The sequence below is a fragment of the Plecotus auritus genome, assembly GCF_963455305.1.
Source record: "Plecotus auritus genome assembly, chromosome: 3".
Taxonomy (NCBI): Eukaryota; Metazoa; Chordata; class Mammalia; order Chiroptera; family Vespertilionidae; genus Plecotus; species Plecotus auritus.
In genome coordinates, this window is record NC_137772.1 from 65,410,345 (window position 1) to 65,427,812 (window position 17,468).

The 17,468-nt window shown below is 37.3% G+C and overlaps 1 protein-coding gene across 2 annotated transcripts in view; it reads left to right on the forward strand.

Moving 5' to 3' along the window:
* Window positions 1-17,468, forward strand: part of KLF12 (KLF transcription factor 12) — a 675,261-nt gene that overhangs the window by 406,600 nt on the left and 251,193 nt on the right. For both annotated transcript variants that reach the window (XM_080660594.1, XM_080660593.1), the window contains one exon: window positions 6,782-6,871. In XM_080660594.1, the coding sequence (XP_080516720.1) occupies window positions 6,782-6,871 (90 nt within the window). The remainder of the gene's footprint in view (window positions 1-6,781; window positions 6,872-17,468) is intronic.

Consider the following 17,468-nt stretch of genomic DNA (forward strand, 5'->3'; position numbering starts at 1 on the left):
GTGTTTTTTCATTACTTTTCACACAGTTTTTATAAAGGGAAATGGCTGATATATATGTTAATGTTCAGTACTCTTAAACTTGTACTTTGGCAAATATATATTCTGGTGTGGTTTTTAAGTTTTGATAATCATGGGAGTCTGTAAAACTGATAAATCCTAGAAACAATGTTAGTAAAAGCATAGTTAATTCTTTTCTGGAATATATAGCTAATTAATAAATTGACTCACTTATATAGTGCTTTATTTTATTATTATTTTTGCTGTATTTCAACCAAACTTGTGTGTTTCCAACTCTGGATCAATTTTACTTTATATATCTACAGTAAGATTTGAGCATCCTCAGCTTAAGAGAAATCTTCCTCTTTATGTAAGCAAAAATATACTGAAAGTAAACCATAAATCCAAATGTTCATGTGTTCCTGAGTGTGGTAGGTCCTTTATGGGATATTGGAGGACTATGAGGTATGGTTGGCTTTTCTTCCTGGGCTTCCTGCCTTGACCTCCATGTAAAGCCTGGAAAAACCAATGCCATCCTTGACATTCCTCTCTCCTCTGTCTCAACCACCAGGCTTCCTCTTCCTATGAACTATCCCTTGGATATGTTTCCTTCTCTTCATTTCCACTGCCGCTATCCTAGTTTAAGCCCTTACCACCCCTCCACTGGTTTATTGTGGTAGCCTATGAACTGATTGCTCTCCCTTCTGCATCAAATCCACGGGTTTATAAGTCACCTTCCAAATTAATTCTAGTGCTCTCTCTCTAAACACAAAACTTAAACACATTATGCTTTTGCTTAAGAAGCCCTTAGGACTCCCCATTGCTGCCTATTGTGTGATGCCTACACACATTTCTTCCCTGTTTACCTCAAGCTTTCTTGAGATGGGAGCCTTTCTGTCTTGCACTTGCACACCTAACAACTAGCACATAGCAGGCATTAAAGAAGTATTTTTTGAGTGAGTAAATAAGTTACTATAGCATATAAGAATCTTTGCTATCTAACCCCAAGTTACCTTTCTAATCTCATCTCTAGTTTCCTGTCTAATGACCATTCTGTTCCAGCCATACCAAATCCTTTTTTGGTTTTTAACATGCTTTCTGTTCTCCAGTCTCTGGCTTGCCCTATTACCTCACACTGTGCCTTATGGTTCATGAACATGGAGTGGATAGAATGAGATGATTTTGGCATAGCAGTGATCCTCACTGTATCTTTATGGAGAGATTTGGCCAACTCATAACCCCAAGTGCATGCAGCTCTTTAGAATATGACAAAAATAATAATCTATTACAATTTGTATTAATTCTGAGGGTGGAAAGTGTTATTCAGAAGCTCAGATCACATTTCTGAAATATTAATGTAAACTGTACATTGTTGTGGTAATTTAGCACTTTGCCAACATAGGAAATAAAATGGTATTTACTATCAGGAAAATATAAGTTACTGCATTGCACACACAGTTTTACCAGTCTTAGGAGAGACACAATTCCACGTTTCAATGTGAGATATTTATGGAAGTGTTTTGTTTTTGACACTGAAGACAGTTATTTCATAATAATGTATATATGGATCATTGAAACCACTGAAGGGGATTTAAGTTGAAAGTCCCAATGGATCTATAGTTGGCTCTTAGTTCTGCCAGTAAAATATGGTCATCAATGTGATATCCACTCACCTAAGCTGCAAAGCAATGAAAGATAAAAAGGCTGGTCTAGAACGGCAAAGTCTGTATTTTAGATGTTTGTTTGTAACATTTGAGGTATTTGCCCTCTTCCAAATTGACTTACCAGTGTGAGGATATGTAAGTAAGGAAAATATGCTTTTACACTAATCTAAGTGATAATAAATTAAATGTATTATCCAAATGTATCTCTCCTGAGTATGAAGTTCCTATTTCATCCAAGTACATGAAACGACTGAAAATATTGAATGAGCCACCGAGGATATGAATAGCTTCAAAACACTGGGCAGCAAATGTGATTACCATAGATTTTTCTGGATGTTGAATCAGGATGGGACTGACCTTCTAAATGAATTATGAGATATTTAAAGACAGGAATGTATAATTTTATCAAGCCAAGGAAGTATGTTGAAAGCTTGGTTTAAAGAGTGAAATAGCTGTGAATTTAGGGGCTTATTTGACCCTTCATTATTGTTCCCCTAATGCTGATTCTCAATTCTCACCAGTGCCTAGAAGTTGCACATTTAATTCAATGACTAAATAATCTCAGCCCTTAGAGGAAATGAGAGAGATAGAGATAGAGATAGAGATAGAGATAGAGATAGAGATAGAGATAGAGATAGAGTTAGAGAGAGAGAGAGAGAGAGAGAGAGAGAGAGAGAGAGAGAGAAGAGGAGAGAGAGGAGACAGGTTGTCAGGAGCTTACTTGGGCTCAGACTCATTTGGTTTGTAACAGAGCTATACCACTTACTAATCTTGTGACCTTGGGCAGTTTAATCTCCTATGTCTCAGCTGACTCATCTTCAGAGAATATAGCATTGACCTCTTGAGTTGCTATAAGCACAGAGCCTGGTCCATAGTAAATATGCAAATAGCAGGTGTTGTATTTATTGCCAAGAATAATAAAATGATTGTTGTTTTATGCTACTATGTGATTTGTTGCATAGCAATAGATAACTAAAACCCCTGGCTGAGTGTAATTCTAATCTATTGTTATGGCAGAGGTGACTCAAGAAAGGGGAGAGGTTGACTTCTCTAAGGAGTGTTGTGTTTTTTTTTTTAAATTAAAAACCCAGTTTTCTTGTATTCTGATACTTTAGTTTTTTCTATAGAAAATGTACTCAAGGATGACACTTTTAACCAGTTGGCACACTTGCTATATAATCCTTTAAGAATCTTCTATGAAATGCCTTAATCAACTTGGTGCAATGAATCATGAATTGCTACTCATATGTCCCTTATATCACTGCTTAACATAATGTGGGTATGGATGGAGCCCATTCATGTTTCTCATCACCTGTAACCAAACATGAAAATTTAAGATGGATAAATATTTAAGTAAACATGCCCTGTACCTCGAGAAATCAAAACACCAGTAGATAGATATTTTTGGCTTATAAAGGAAAGCTTTGTTTGAAATTAGGTCTATTAAATATTGATTGACTGACTCTTTCTTACTCCAGTTGTACAAACTAGATGGCCCATAATCAGAAGGAGGGATAGGAAAAGACCTGATTATTAGAGTAGGAGGGTAGATTGTAGTGGTTAGCCTGGAAAGTCACTCCTATTCAGTGTTTTTTATGAGATATGATCATTGAGCATCAATCTCTTTCCTTCTTGCATATTCCATTCATAATATTTTGATTTGGTAAGATCAATGACCTTTGTATTTATACAGCTTTTGACTAGGAGAGCTGTATCAGCTGGATAATTGTGTTGGCAAATCTAATTTACCAATAGGAATATCCAGGGTACTATTCTCATTCAGTTCACATGTAGTGGCCAACAGCCAACTCATAAATCTGATGATAGTTTTTGCTTTAATTGATCAAATTTATTCATACAAAATAACTTAGGTGTATACACATGTGTATATACATGTGTGTATGAATATATACATATATATATATAAATTGCATAGGCTTGTATAATATCAAAATATTTGCTGCAACATAAATATAGAAAGAGGACCATGTTACTACAATTGATGATTATGTAATTTTATTCACCTCTTGGGAATCAATTGAGCTATTGATTCCACAGCAAATGTGCTTTGATTAATATCATGGCAGGATATGTTTGACAACAATTTCAAATTATTAGAGTTTATTACATATTTAAAGTCTACAATTAACTGAGATTGTATGTATCTGATTTTAGCTTAGAGAGATAAATGTATTGATATTTTTTTCCAAGGACTGTATCCTCTATGCTGCATAATTACAATACATTATATAAAACCTATATACCTTTTTGGATGGTCTAGAATATGTTGTGATGCTCAGTGCTTATGTTTATGCTAAACAGGGTTAGAGTCATGAATGTAGAGATTAATATGCTTCATATATATTTGCAGTGTAACACTCAGGCATATATCCAGATTGAATCTGCTCTAGTTGAAAGAGTTTAATAGTTAAGGATTGGTTCCTTAGGGGTGAGCATTGTTATTTATGGTGTTTATTATGGGTGTGGCTGTGCATGATCTGAACAGTGATGGAAAGAGAAATGTTTCCAGGGGAAACTTAATTTCTTAAACATTTGTTGAAAATGTGTTTTATTTTTTCACTTTTACATAAAACTAAAATGTATATCCTATCTTTACACATGTAGAAGTAGTCAAGAACACAATAAAAAGAAAACCATCATGAAAATATAGTGATATTTAAATGTGCTCAATGGAACATGAACCTAGTCAGGTTTTCATGATTTAACAGTCTTAACCTCAAAGACTCTGGTTAGCTTGCATTTTTTAGACTAATGAGTTTATCACAGCTAGTGAGGAAAATGGTTAAAGTATATCAGCTGTAAATTGGTACAAAGCACTAAAAGGGACATTAGCTTCTAATCATATTCTAACAGTTCATTAAACCTGCCTTTCTAGGATGCTTTGTCTTTTCCCCTCCTTTGCAAAGCATCTTCTTCCCTTTTCCTCTGGACATGACCTCCTCCAGGGTAGGAAGAAATATCAACTCATCCTTCATGGTATACCCACCAAACAGCTTAGGGGATGCTTTGTTATCGTGGATTCCTGGCTTCAGTGCAAGGCAGGGGGAGTTGAGGGCTGGTCTTTGCTGGGAAGGCTTTCCTGAGACTAGATAGTGGCAAGCCAGGCTGGCTGCTTCCAACCACAGAAGCAAGTGACACATTAGAATGTGAGATCCATGCCTGATGTATAAACAACTCACCAGCCTCCATGAATGGATTTTAAGCTTGGAACAAATTAACTGAGCTTGCCAGTATAGTAGGTCCTCGGGTTACATCGGAGATCCATTCCTATGGTGCGATGTAATGCGATTTTCGCCGTAAGTCAGAACCCACCTACATAAGCACCTACGTCACTCAGATGGAGCACATACACAGCAGTAATGAAGTGAAACAGTAAAAAAAAATGAAAGAAAGATAACAATTCCTGACCTTTACTTGTGGGAAATAAATAATAAAAAACCTAAAGCACATATGTACATATGTCGAAATGATGGATTTTTTTTTTTTATAAATAAATGGGAGATGGCGATGTAACCACAAAACGATGTACTTCTAGTCCAAAGTAACCCGAGGACTGCCTGTAATACCAAAGTTCCTTCTGCTCTAAGCTATTTATTAGGATGTAAAATCCCTAAAAATATGGACCAGTTAAAAGCAAAGATTAGAAAACAAGTATCTTGCCCATTTTAATAATACTGTACATTTCTAAGAAAAGAACATAGCAATCATTTATTTTCTTCTTTTTAATTACTTAATAGACTAGGTACCATGGAATTTTTATAAATGTTCATTAGTTAACTCTGGGATAAATTTGCTTTTCCTTCTTGTTGATTTTTCACAGCAAATATTTGGGATAAGAGACCCCATATATTTTATTTCTTAGAGTATTTTTCTTAAACAAAAAAGGAGTCAAGAAATAGGAGAAATAATTAGAGCTTCACTATACTGCACTCTGTTGGTATTATTTGGTAATAAAAACATTTAATTTTTTGATTTATTGAAGTGGACCGTGTTCTTATTTAACTACATGATATAAAAGCCACTACTATATGAAAGACTAAAAATCTAAGTTTTAGAAATAATATTAACCTTTACTACCAGGTAGATAAAATATTTATAAACAGATGTCTTTTTCTTTTAATAAGACCATTTTAGTGTCATATGATTACAGTCTATAATTGAGCAAAAGAATCATTCTAAAAACTCAAATTTAGGCATTTAAATTTTTTAGTTTAGTCAGTATTCAAGGGTAAAGTTGGCATTCTAAACATGTTTTACAACATGAGCTTGATTTTTGCCTTAAGCAAACACTGATATGAGGCTTTCTGACTACCTTCATAGGTTATTGACTTCAGAAAATCCCAAAAGCAGTGAAAATGAGTAGAAAATAACCTTGATTTAATCTTTTTTATAAATAGAGTTTGAAATTCTATTGAGCACAATAGAAATAAGGTTTTCCTTTCTAGAGGTGGCTAATTGATCCCAACATATAGTGGAACAAAAACCAGTTTATTCTTTAGTTATGACTTCAGATTAAACATTCACTCTTGATCCAAGACTTATTATGTTGTTTTTAAAGATGTTTGGGGTTGTTGATATGTTAAAATTTTCATTTGATAAGAATTGCTATAATACCAAAATTCAATGTGTCTAGAACTATATTATTTTGTTTTTAATAATTTGAGACAATAATTTGAGAATATATAAATTCTTTTTATCTATTTTCTCTTTTATGGATTTTTGTACACAGTACAACCTCCAGAAGTAATGAAGAAAGAAACTTGCCTTTTATTTCCTTACACTATTGCAAAAGTGTGATGAATTGCTCCAGCTCCCTATAAATTAATGTAAGGTTTCCTTATGCTGGTTTATTATAGTCTGACCTCCAACCTGAGGTCAGAGAATCAGACTGATTAATTCAACTTCTTGGTCATTATTTCAAAGAAAAGTTCAGAATGAGCAGATAATTGGTTGTGCTGATAGTCTCATTTAATTATGCTTCATTGTTAAAAAATTAGGTTAGCAGTACTAAATGTACTACAATGAAGGCAGGCTTTAACAGATGTCCTCTTTTGAATGCGTTAAAGCTGAATTTCCCTCTCTCTCTTTTTGATTCTCAGAATATCAACACCTCTGAAAACAGAATGTTAATGCTTGATGGGATGCCGGCAGTCAGAGTCAAAACAGAGCTTTTGGAATCTGAACAAGGGGTAAGCAGAAGTTTCTGACATCATCACCACCTCTTTGTGACAGTGGCAGTCATTTCCAGAGCATCCTGAGGTTGGCAGGATTTTTCTTGTGCCTAAGCTTTATTCTCCTGAGTAAAATCACCTGAGACTATGGTTGATTCTCACCCATTTGCAACCTCAAATATTACTAACCTGGAAAAGATAACTTCCTGAAATTACAAAGTTTTAGTGGCCTTATAAGAACCATATGGCTTTATTTAAATTGGTGAATGTTTTGATAAGCTAATAAAAATCCAAAGCAAAGAGGAAGTATTAAAAAATAGAAAGGAAATAGAACTTCAATGTCAAAATAGCTTGGTTCTTTCTTGTTAGGAAATTACAGTATGGTGGTATGGGAATGTTACTGTTTGTAGGGTGGATTTCCCTTTTGACATTTGTATTCTTTTTCATGCCAGGAGGAGAGGGGACAGTGGAAAAAAATTGAGGTCACTGAGTTTGAAAAGAGCACAAAAGCAAAAGAAAGCTTATTTAACAGTGTAACGCCAAATAGACGAATTAATTTATGGCTACTAAAAATATAAAGGTTTAAGAGCATGGCTAGATTTCCTAAAAAGGATGTTGGAGACTTTACAATTGCTAACAATTATATCGTCACCAGTGAAATTACAATAAGGGCAGTGTGATCACTTGCACTGACCACATTTTGTATTTAAGCCAACAAGCATTTCTCTTGTATCTGAGTGCACACTACCTACCTGTCTAATGAAACCACCACCACTGTGCCAGGACAGATACCTGAAAAAAAAGGACATAAATTACATAAATCCTTAATCTTATTAATGTATCACATACTCAAAAAATCAAAACTGAACATTTGCATTTTTAAACAATCCAAATAGAATTTGAATGTGAATAAAATCTCACTGTTACAAAAATCAGCGTGTATAAGTTCATCTGGGATCACATTCAAGAGGTTAGAACACTTTTGTTCCCACAGGATTTCTAATGAGGGCATCTGAAGGCATGGATGTGGATGGTCACATTTACAGGGTTTCGCCAGTCCCTTCCTCATTCCTGAGCAATATGTGGCAGGGTGTGTGACATCTCTACACATTCCCCTTCTTCAGTGTAAGCCTGTGTCTGAAACACACCACTGCCATGGAGAGGACATCATTCCACCTTTATGCTGGTGTTGATTGTCACAGCTCTGAAATGAATTCTGTGGACTATGTTAACTCCAAATACAACTCCACAGTTCTGTGCATGACATTATGTGATGGATCATATAGTTCAACTTAGGCAGTAGAGCATCATGGCAGCAAAGAGAATGTGGCATTATTAATATTATTTGTTCAGTGTAGGTGAACCTTCAGAGTAAGCTACGTTTTTACCTGCGATTTCTTTCCTGACTCATCAAATTAAACTCCAAAGCCTTCAAACTAAGTAGTTCTTACCTTTTTTGTTTAACCTAACCACAGGAAGATTTGTGTTATTTTTTGGAGTTCGGGTTTGTTTGTTTGTTTTTTTTTAATCTAAATGCATTAGCTTCAGTTTAATGGAATATGTTTCTGCAAAACCCATACTTAAGTTTAACAAATGATATTGACCATGGCATCTCATTCAGAGAAGATAGTCTTTTTACCACGGCTGATAAAAAAGTGGTATATTTCACAATGTTTTTCTGTTTGTTTAGGGTGTGTTTTTTTTTTTTTAAGAGGAAGGCAAAGCTATTCCCTTTTCAATTCTCTTTCAAGCCTTTCGTTCTGTCAAGGGAAAGGCTCCTCCTCTTCTTCTTCTTCTTCTTCTTCTTCTTCTTCTTCTTCTTCTTCTTCTTCTTCTTCTTCTTCTTTTTTTAAGAGAGAGAAAGGGAGAGTAGGAGAGAGTTAGAAACATCAATGAGAGAGAAATATGGATTAGCTGCCTCCTGCACGCCCCCTACTTGGGATCCTGGCTGCAACATGGGCACGTTGCCCGGGAATCGAACCAGTGACCTTTCAGTGCATGGGACAATGCTCAACCAACTGAGCCACACCAGCCAGGGCCACAATGTTGTTGTTTTTTTATTTCATAATACCTATATTCTTCAACTTGAATACCACTAAATCCATTCAGGTCACACATGTTGGTGGAAGGCAAAAATCACAGAAAATACTACCTGGGCCACTAGTCAAAGCCAGGATAGTGTATTACTGTCACCAGTCCTGGGAATCTTTAATGATATCTAAATACTACTCTCCCTATAGCATTAGTTTTCAGTGGTAAAGAAAGGTTTGTATGAAACATTTAGGTACACAAAAAACAAAAGCCGATATTCCAAGAGTTTTTATGGTGTGAATAAGAACCTCCTGCCGCATTTATATAAAGTATTTTTTTGTCCTCAAATAGGGAAAAGAAAAATTGTAGGTTCATTGGTTATACTCAATGCTTGTTTATTAAAATCAAACTTCCTCCTTGTGAATGGAGCTGATATTTCTATTTTAACCCTAATTTAGATTCTATATTTTAGGGGGAAGTAGAAACTTGATTTTATTTTTTTTCTTAAAGTGTTGTGTACTTTAAAAAAATATATAACAGGTATTTCGTTCTGTTTTACATGAAAGCTTTAGGAAAAGCAGCCAGCAGTGTTTAATGAAAGATATTAAGACATACTTATAGAATTCAGTAATTCGTACTCAGTCATCTATAATACTTTAAATCAACTCTTCTGTAAGTTGGAGATAAAATCTAGAATTTTAGTAAAAGTTCATTTTGGTCACTTTACTAGAGTTTTTCATTGCCGATAAAGGGATGGATGACATACTATATAATTTCAGATTCTCCGAACTATTTTTAGATCAAGAGTGCTAGAATTCTGAAGATTTTTTAAATTCAGTCTTACAGGACTCTTTCCTCATTTCCTGTAAAGGCTGTTGAAATTTGCTTCTTCATAAGAAAATGTAAACAGTGGTATGATTAATCACATCTGTGGTTATGACTTTGGCAAAAGATGAGACATGCTAGTTACAGTGAACACAAAGTTGTAGAAATGCACCTATGTGTCACAACAATGGATGAGAAAGCCTGAAGTTGGTATATTGGTTGGATTCTGAAATGATTCTGGAAAACCTAGTTTTGAGACGCTGTTTATAGAACATGGGCATTGAACTCCAGTCTTTTGGGGAAGAAAAGTTAGTCTGCTTGTCAGGCTACAGGCAGCATTATAAAGATTTGTTCCTTTACATGGACCTCATGTTTCCATGTACCATGAAGTCATGTTTGTTCTCTCCTTTATGCTATACATAGTCCAGTAGGTCTCCTGCTGTCAGCTGGTCTCTATGTGTCCTTCTACCCCTCCGGGACCTTGTGAGCATATTTTAGAGCTTAGAACAGTGGTCGGCAAACCGCGGCTCGCGAGCCACATGCGGCTCTTTGTCCCCTTGAGTGTGAGCTCTTTCACAAAATACCACGGCCTGGGCGAGTCTATTTTGAAGAAGTGGCGTTAGAAGAAGTTTAAGTTTAAAAAATTTGGCTCTCAAAAGAAATTTCAATCGTTGTACTGTTGATATTTGGCTCTGTTGACTAATGAGTTTGTCGACCACTGGCTTAGAAAAAGACTGTGAAATGGGCCTAGGTTAGCCACTCTGCTTGTGTATGTGGTCATGTTTCTTCAATCCAATTGTAAGTGCTTAAAGCGCAAGAATTGTTTCTTATATTTTTCTGGTAGTTCCTGGCACATGGTCAGTTGTGTTATTCAACTTTTCCAGGCATTACAATGGGCCTGGTGAAAACTACGGAAGCAGTCAAAACTAGTTGTGCACCTGCTCCTACTACCTATTAGGCTTGTTGTGAACATAAAAATAAAAACTGGAAATATTGGAAATACACATTCTTATTGGTGGCACTGGTCTTCATCTTGTACCCAGGGGACCTGGATAGATGATATGCTGGCATATTTGGCCCAGTTCTGAGTACCTTCCTTCTGTTTGGCATCCTGATTCTTGCATCCTTAGTTCTGTGATATCTGAGGAGATCCTTATTGCAGTCTTCTGAATGCGACTTCAGTTTTCTTCAGGCTTGTTGGTAATACAGTCAGTATGTGCTGTTAAGCCATCCGTGGGAAGGGCGTGTACTCCGTGATGCACTTCAGAGGCACAGCAAGGAGTGTCAGAATGACTGTGTGACCTTGGTGCTTGTGTCCTGCCGTTATGAGAACTTGCCAAATGCTGTCAGCCCTTAGATCTTCTGACATGTTATTAAGAAAGGACTGAGGCAGGTGGAAGAGTCCTGGAACTATTACACACAGAGCTAAGGCAGTGTGCAGAGAAAGGGCACTGCCCTGAGACTTGAAACGTGATTCTATTCTGGCCCTGCAGTTTACAGGCTTGAATGACTTTGGGAAGTTACTTCCTGTCGCCAGGCCTCTAGGTCCTTCTTTGTTCAGGGAGACGAGGCCTTCCCAGGTTCAGTCTGGCATTCTCTGATTCTGGTGAGGGACAAGGGGGGTGAGGAAGGATGTCTAATTATGCGTTTAACTAGAGGCCTGGTGCACGAAATTCATGCACGGGGGGGGGGGGTGGGTCCCCTCAGCCCAGCCTGCACCCTCTCCAATCCGGGACCCCTCAGGAGATGTCCTATGGATCGGGCCTAAACTGGCAGTCGGACATCCCTCTCACAATCCATGACCACTGGCTCCTAACTGCTCACCTGCCTGCCTGATCGCACCTAACTGCCCCCCCCCACCATCCTGGTCGCCCCTTAGTGGCCCCCCCACCGGCCTGGTCATCCCTTACTGCACTCCCTGCTGGCGTGGTCTTCCCCAACTGCCTCCCCCCCACCCACCTGGTCAACCTTCACTGCCCTCCCCCGCTGGTCTGGTCACCCCTAACTGCCCCCCCCCTGCAGGCCTGGTAGCCCCATGCAGCCTGCTGCTCAGTCATTTTATCACCCCTCACTAACTCCCTGTCGGCCTGGTCACCCCACGCAGCCTGCTGCTTAGTTGTTTGGTCACGCCCCTCACTAAACCCCCTGCTGGCCTGGTCGCCCCACACAGCCTGTTTGGTCATCTGTTCAGTTGTTTCGGATGCAATGGTCGCTTAGCCTTTTATATATATAGATAATCCTGTGGCAATGAAGCTACCTGTGTGTGGAAGTGGAAATGCATAGACTCTAAAGTGAGACAGGCCTGAGCTCAGATGCTCAGATGCCTGGTCAGCAGAGTGCTAGTGGTGCGGATCACAGTGGGGCTTTGTCTGCTTATTTCTCCTCGCCTGCGAACTACCCACCCTCCCAAGAACCTCTGCATAGGACGGGTGCTGAGTAAATGTTCTCCTTTCGAAGAAAAACGGTAATAGAAAGGGCTCCGTTGCTTCCGTTTCCATTGGTGCAGTTTTCATAAGGCATATAGTAAAGATTTTAGCATCTGTGTTAATTCATAGTTTAAAAATAGATTTAAGGAAATTCTCAAGTTGGAGTTCTTATTTCTTATTTGAATTTTTATTTAAGTATATCTGGAGATGTGCTTTACATTCTGATTAGATTTAATCTTGTGAAAGACATAATAATGAAGCCAGAAATCAATTATTAAGTGAACGTAAACATGACTTAAGATTTTGGTGTGATGATGGCATTTGACCACAGATTTTTAAACAGGAGGTTTGAGTTCATACCCTTTAAGTGTGCTTATTGATATATTTATAGATGAAATGGTTAAATGTCTGGGACTTGCTGCAGAATAAATGGAGGGAAGAATGGATGGGGACAGAAACAAGACTGGTCATGATTTCGCCATTATTGAAGCTGGGTGATGGGTACAAGGCGACTCATTTAACTGTTCTGCCTAATATTTTGTATACGTTTGAAATTTGTTATGTAATGTGTTTAAAAGAAGAATAAAAGAGCTCTCTAAATAAAAGTATCCTTTTAAAAAAAATCATAGTTGCAGAGTTGTCATGGGGAGACATGGAAGAAACCTTCCTCTGTCACCCTCTCTTTTTTCTAAAGCCTGAGGAATCTGCCATAGGTGGGAGCCAGCCTGAGTCCCTCCACCAGCCACAGCAGGTGGAAGCCCTTGCTGTACGATGTCTCTCTTCTCTTGCAGAGGCAGGTATACCCGAGACCTTGTGATCCTTGGGCCTTGGGCCTGTGGATAGAGAGTGGTGGCAGGAGTGTGACAGAGAGAGAGTGTGACAGGGAAGGAGGGAAAAAATGAGGGAGGGAGTGAAGGGGGAAGGATATAGATAGATAGAGATAAAGATTAGATAGAGATAAAGATTGGTTGTTTTGCCGACTTTAAGTGCTCCCAGCCTTCAGTAATTGTGTGGTAAAAGACCCCTCTGTGTTCATTCAGGGAGAGAGCCCATTGTCTCTGCCACAGCCACATAGCTGGGAAGGGTACAGGTATGGTAGCAGACAAGTATCGGTTCACTTGTATTCTCCATGGCTTACTAGCAGAAAATACTAGCCCTAGTAAGACCAGAGGTCCCTCTGAGCTCCCTAACTTTAGTGGGAGAAAAGAAGAGAATAAGGGTCTTTTCCCCTGAGGCAGCTTAGAGTAACTTCTGCAAACCATTCTGCAGGACATTCCTAACAAGGTGATGAGGCCATTTCTATATTACAAAGAACTGACTGGCACCTTTAAGCCAACTCTGTTGTAACTTCCTTAAGAGCAGAGCTTGTACTTTATGTTTCTCCTTATTCCTCATCACCCATGTGAGGAGTTCATAGATAGGGAGGGCTCAATAAATAGCAATTGATTCAGATGCTGTTTATTGTGACAGCCAGTGTCACACTGTAGAAATGAGAGGATTTTGAGATAGGTGTTATTTTGGAAAAGACCCCAATCTTTAGACTTTATAAAAAAAAATAGAGATAAGTTTTGTTGCCGAAACTAGACATGTGCTATAAAATGCTTATTTAAGGCACTTACATGAAAATTCAGTAGCTTCAGAGGAAAAAACCCAGTAACAAACCTAACTTTTTCTGTTCCTCAGTAAGCCATTATGTGTAATTTAGCAAAGATTTAATAATGCATCTGTGTGTAAAAGCTTAGTAAGAGAGAGTTACGTTAACGATTTTATCAGAGAAGAAGAAACGACATTATAAAAATGCCATTTGCATTACCCTTTAACAGAACCTCATTATTACCTCCCCTACCGAGGAAAAGCCAACAAAGATAGTAAATTGGTAGAATTATCTTACACGTATGAATTTGCTTATCATTTAATATTATCTGATGGCCCACTGCTGGAGATCTTTTGATCTTTGTTGAAATGTTTGCTTGTCACTACCTGGCTTCAAAGAACAACATATGCAGAATCTGTGTTATCACTAATATGAGAAGACCATTTTTTTTTAAAAAGAAAAAAAAAATCTGTACTTGCAAAACCCATATTTTAGGGAAGAGATCGCCTCCACAACAGAAGCAGAGTAGGACTGATTTTAATAATGTCAGAATGGCCAATAAATGTATTAATAGAATGAATTGAAAATCAATGAGCTGTGATAGTAATTACAGATAGTACCCCAGGGAAATACAGCAGGCAGACAAATCCTTTCCCTCGGGGCCTGCCCTGGGCAAAGCTCTGAAGTCAATAATTCTGTCCTCCTTCTTCCCCATTAGTAACGTACTTTCTTCAACTTCATTCTCCTCCTCCCACTATTCACACACCTGACCCTCTGTGCTGTAATGGTTGAAGGTGCCAACAGATGAGCAGTTCTAACTGCAGTCTCATTAATTGACAATATAAAATGCGATTCTTTCCAAGAGTTACGTATTTGCATTTTTATAGGGTCAATGCTTTGTAAAAAGGAACACTTCTTAAAGAAATTTTATGTGCCGAGTAATTTGAGAATTTTGATTTGGGGAAAATTAACCTTTCCAGAATATTTCAGCTTATGCAGGATCACATTCTCCTTCATTTACTAGCCTTTGCAGTAGAATTAAAAAAAAAAAAAATCTGGACCATGAGGCATGTATTTTCTCATTTTCTCTCTATCAAGATGTATTTTCTTGTGGCTAATACTTGCATAGTGACTCACAGTTACCTAACAAAAGTATCATATTTAACCCCTGGAGGACTTTGGCTTCTGACCACAAGGGATTAACTGTTGTGGGAATTGACCAACCATCATATACAACTAGAAAACCAGATGAAATATATGGAATGTTTTTTGTTTGTTTGTTTGTTTGTTTTTACATATCACATAACAGGCAGTTATGGCCTGTGATCCTTAGGAACAGGGCACAGAAGGAGGTGATAGCTGTGATTGCCTCAGGCTGCTGCTTGAAGGCAGAGCAGGGAGGGAGAAGTGGGACAGGGCCTAGCAGCCACACTGGGTGCAGTGGCAGGGATGAGGATTTGGAGAGGTCAAGGCCACTCATTTTTAGTTTATAAGAGGGCTCTGGTAATCGTTAAGTTGCCCCCTTAAGGGTTTGGCTGTGTAATGATCTGCCTGTGTGTGGAGGAAAGCAAAGAAAGACGAAAGAATGCAATAGGCTGAACATTTCTTAGAGCTCACATGAAGTTTATACAAACCATGATGGAGAAACCTCATCTTACATGGGGCATTTGGTGGAGCCCTCAGAAAAGTGAGAGCTTAGTAATGGGGCTGACTTAGTCCCATAATAGTCTGGTCTGGCCCTTGCTGTGATAGACCTGCGAAACAAGCCTTGAAAGGATCGAACTGATCTGCAAGTTATATAATTGTTCCAGAACAAAATCCAGCACTCTAAAGGAAGACCACGAGATCTAGCCCTCGGTAACGTAAAAGTCACAATGTTGGCCAGTTGATCAAAACTGATCAGATTGATGAGACAGAGATAAAAAATGAAAAAAAAAATGAATAGAGCCTTAGTGCCTTGTATCTCCAATTTTCTAAGACATGTACAGTTGGACGCTAAGGAATATTGGGAGGAGTCTGAAAAATATTTGAATAAATCATGGCTGGACATTATCCAAAGGTGACAAAAATGATCACCCCACAAATCCAAGATGTTTAATGAGCCCCAAGCAAGAAGAAACCACATTAAACATATAATAATGAAATTGCTGGAAGCAAGTACTGAAAAGTGGACTTAAAAGCAGCCTGGGGAGAAGGGGGGCGATATACCTGACATGCTGAGGAACAAAAGTCAGACTTGGGATATCGGGCACAATTCAGGAAAGAACTTCCTTAGGTGGGAGAAAAAGGACACTAGATAAAAATTTGCATCTACACAGGAAATGAAGAGCACTCAAAATGGTCAATAATCTGGGCACATATAAAAACATTTTTTTAAAAAACTGCTCAAAGCAAACATAATAATGTATTATGGAATTTATAACATATATTGAATGAAATGAGCAACAACAGAAGCAGAGACAGGAGAATGGATGAAGGATACTATTGTATATGTGAAGTGGTATGGTATTAATTGAAGATAGACTGTGTTAAGTTAAAGGTGCATATTATAAATCCTAGAGCAACCACACACAAAATAACACAACCAGATATAGTTAATATATCAGTGGTGAAGATGAAATGGAAAATTTTTTTAAAATACTCAATTTTACCTAAAGGAAGGAAGGAAAAATGAACATAAAACAGATAGGAGAAATAGAAAACATAGCAAGATGGCACATTTAAACACAATATGTTGATAATTATGTGAAATGCAAATGGCTTAAGCACTTTAATTAAAAGATGGATGGTCAGACTGGAAATAAAAGCAAGACCAAACTCTATGCTTTAAGAAACTCCCTTTAAATAGAATGATACAGATAGGTTAAAAGTAATTGGATAGAATTAACAGTAGTCAAAATCATGAAACTGAAAATAGAAGGGTAGTTGTTAGGGGTTGGGTGGAGGGGGAAATGGGAAGTTCTTTGATGGATATAGAGTTTCAGTTTTGCAAGATGAAAAAGTTCTAGAAACTGCGAATATAGTCAACTCTACTGAACTATGCATGTAAAATGGTTAAGAGGGTAAATTTTATGATTATGTGTTCATCACCACAATTAAAAAAACATACCAGGAAACTGATGATTTATAACAAACAGTACTTGAGAGCTAGTATGGATTACTAAAGAAGGACTTTAGTAGAAATTGCTTTACGTAGTTCAAATGTAAAGTAATTTAAAAAAACCTCCTTGTTATAACAGCAACTGTATGTCAATAAATAGCCCTATTTTTACTTATTACAGACAGTTCTTAAATGAACCTTGGCTTTGACAAGACCCCTCTTCTGACTCTGGAGGAAGAAGTTGTATATGAAACGTGTGGTTAATTGGGTTTAGTCCTCCTAATCCTATTGATTGCCTGTGCATAAGGCCTATTCTTCTCCAGATCAGAAAATGAAATTCTTATATCTGATAAAATTATTATTCAAATGTTAAAATATATTTTAAAGACCTATCAAATAGAAAAACAAAAGGCATGATCACATTATCTTGTAATAAAAGCTGTTAATAATTTAGGATATTTTCCTGACAGAACATAATAAATCTATAATAAACATTCTTTTAAACAAACAAAAAGTAAAAGGATAGAAAAAAGACATATCATGTATACACTAAATAACAACAAAACAAACTGTGATGCCTGTATTAATAGTTGACAAAATAGACTTCAGAAAAGAAATATAACCAGAGATAAAATGCAA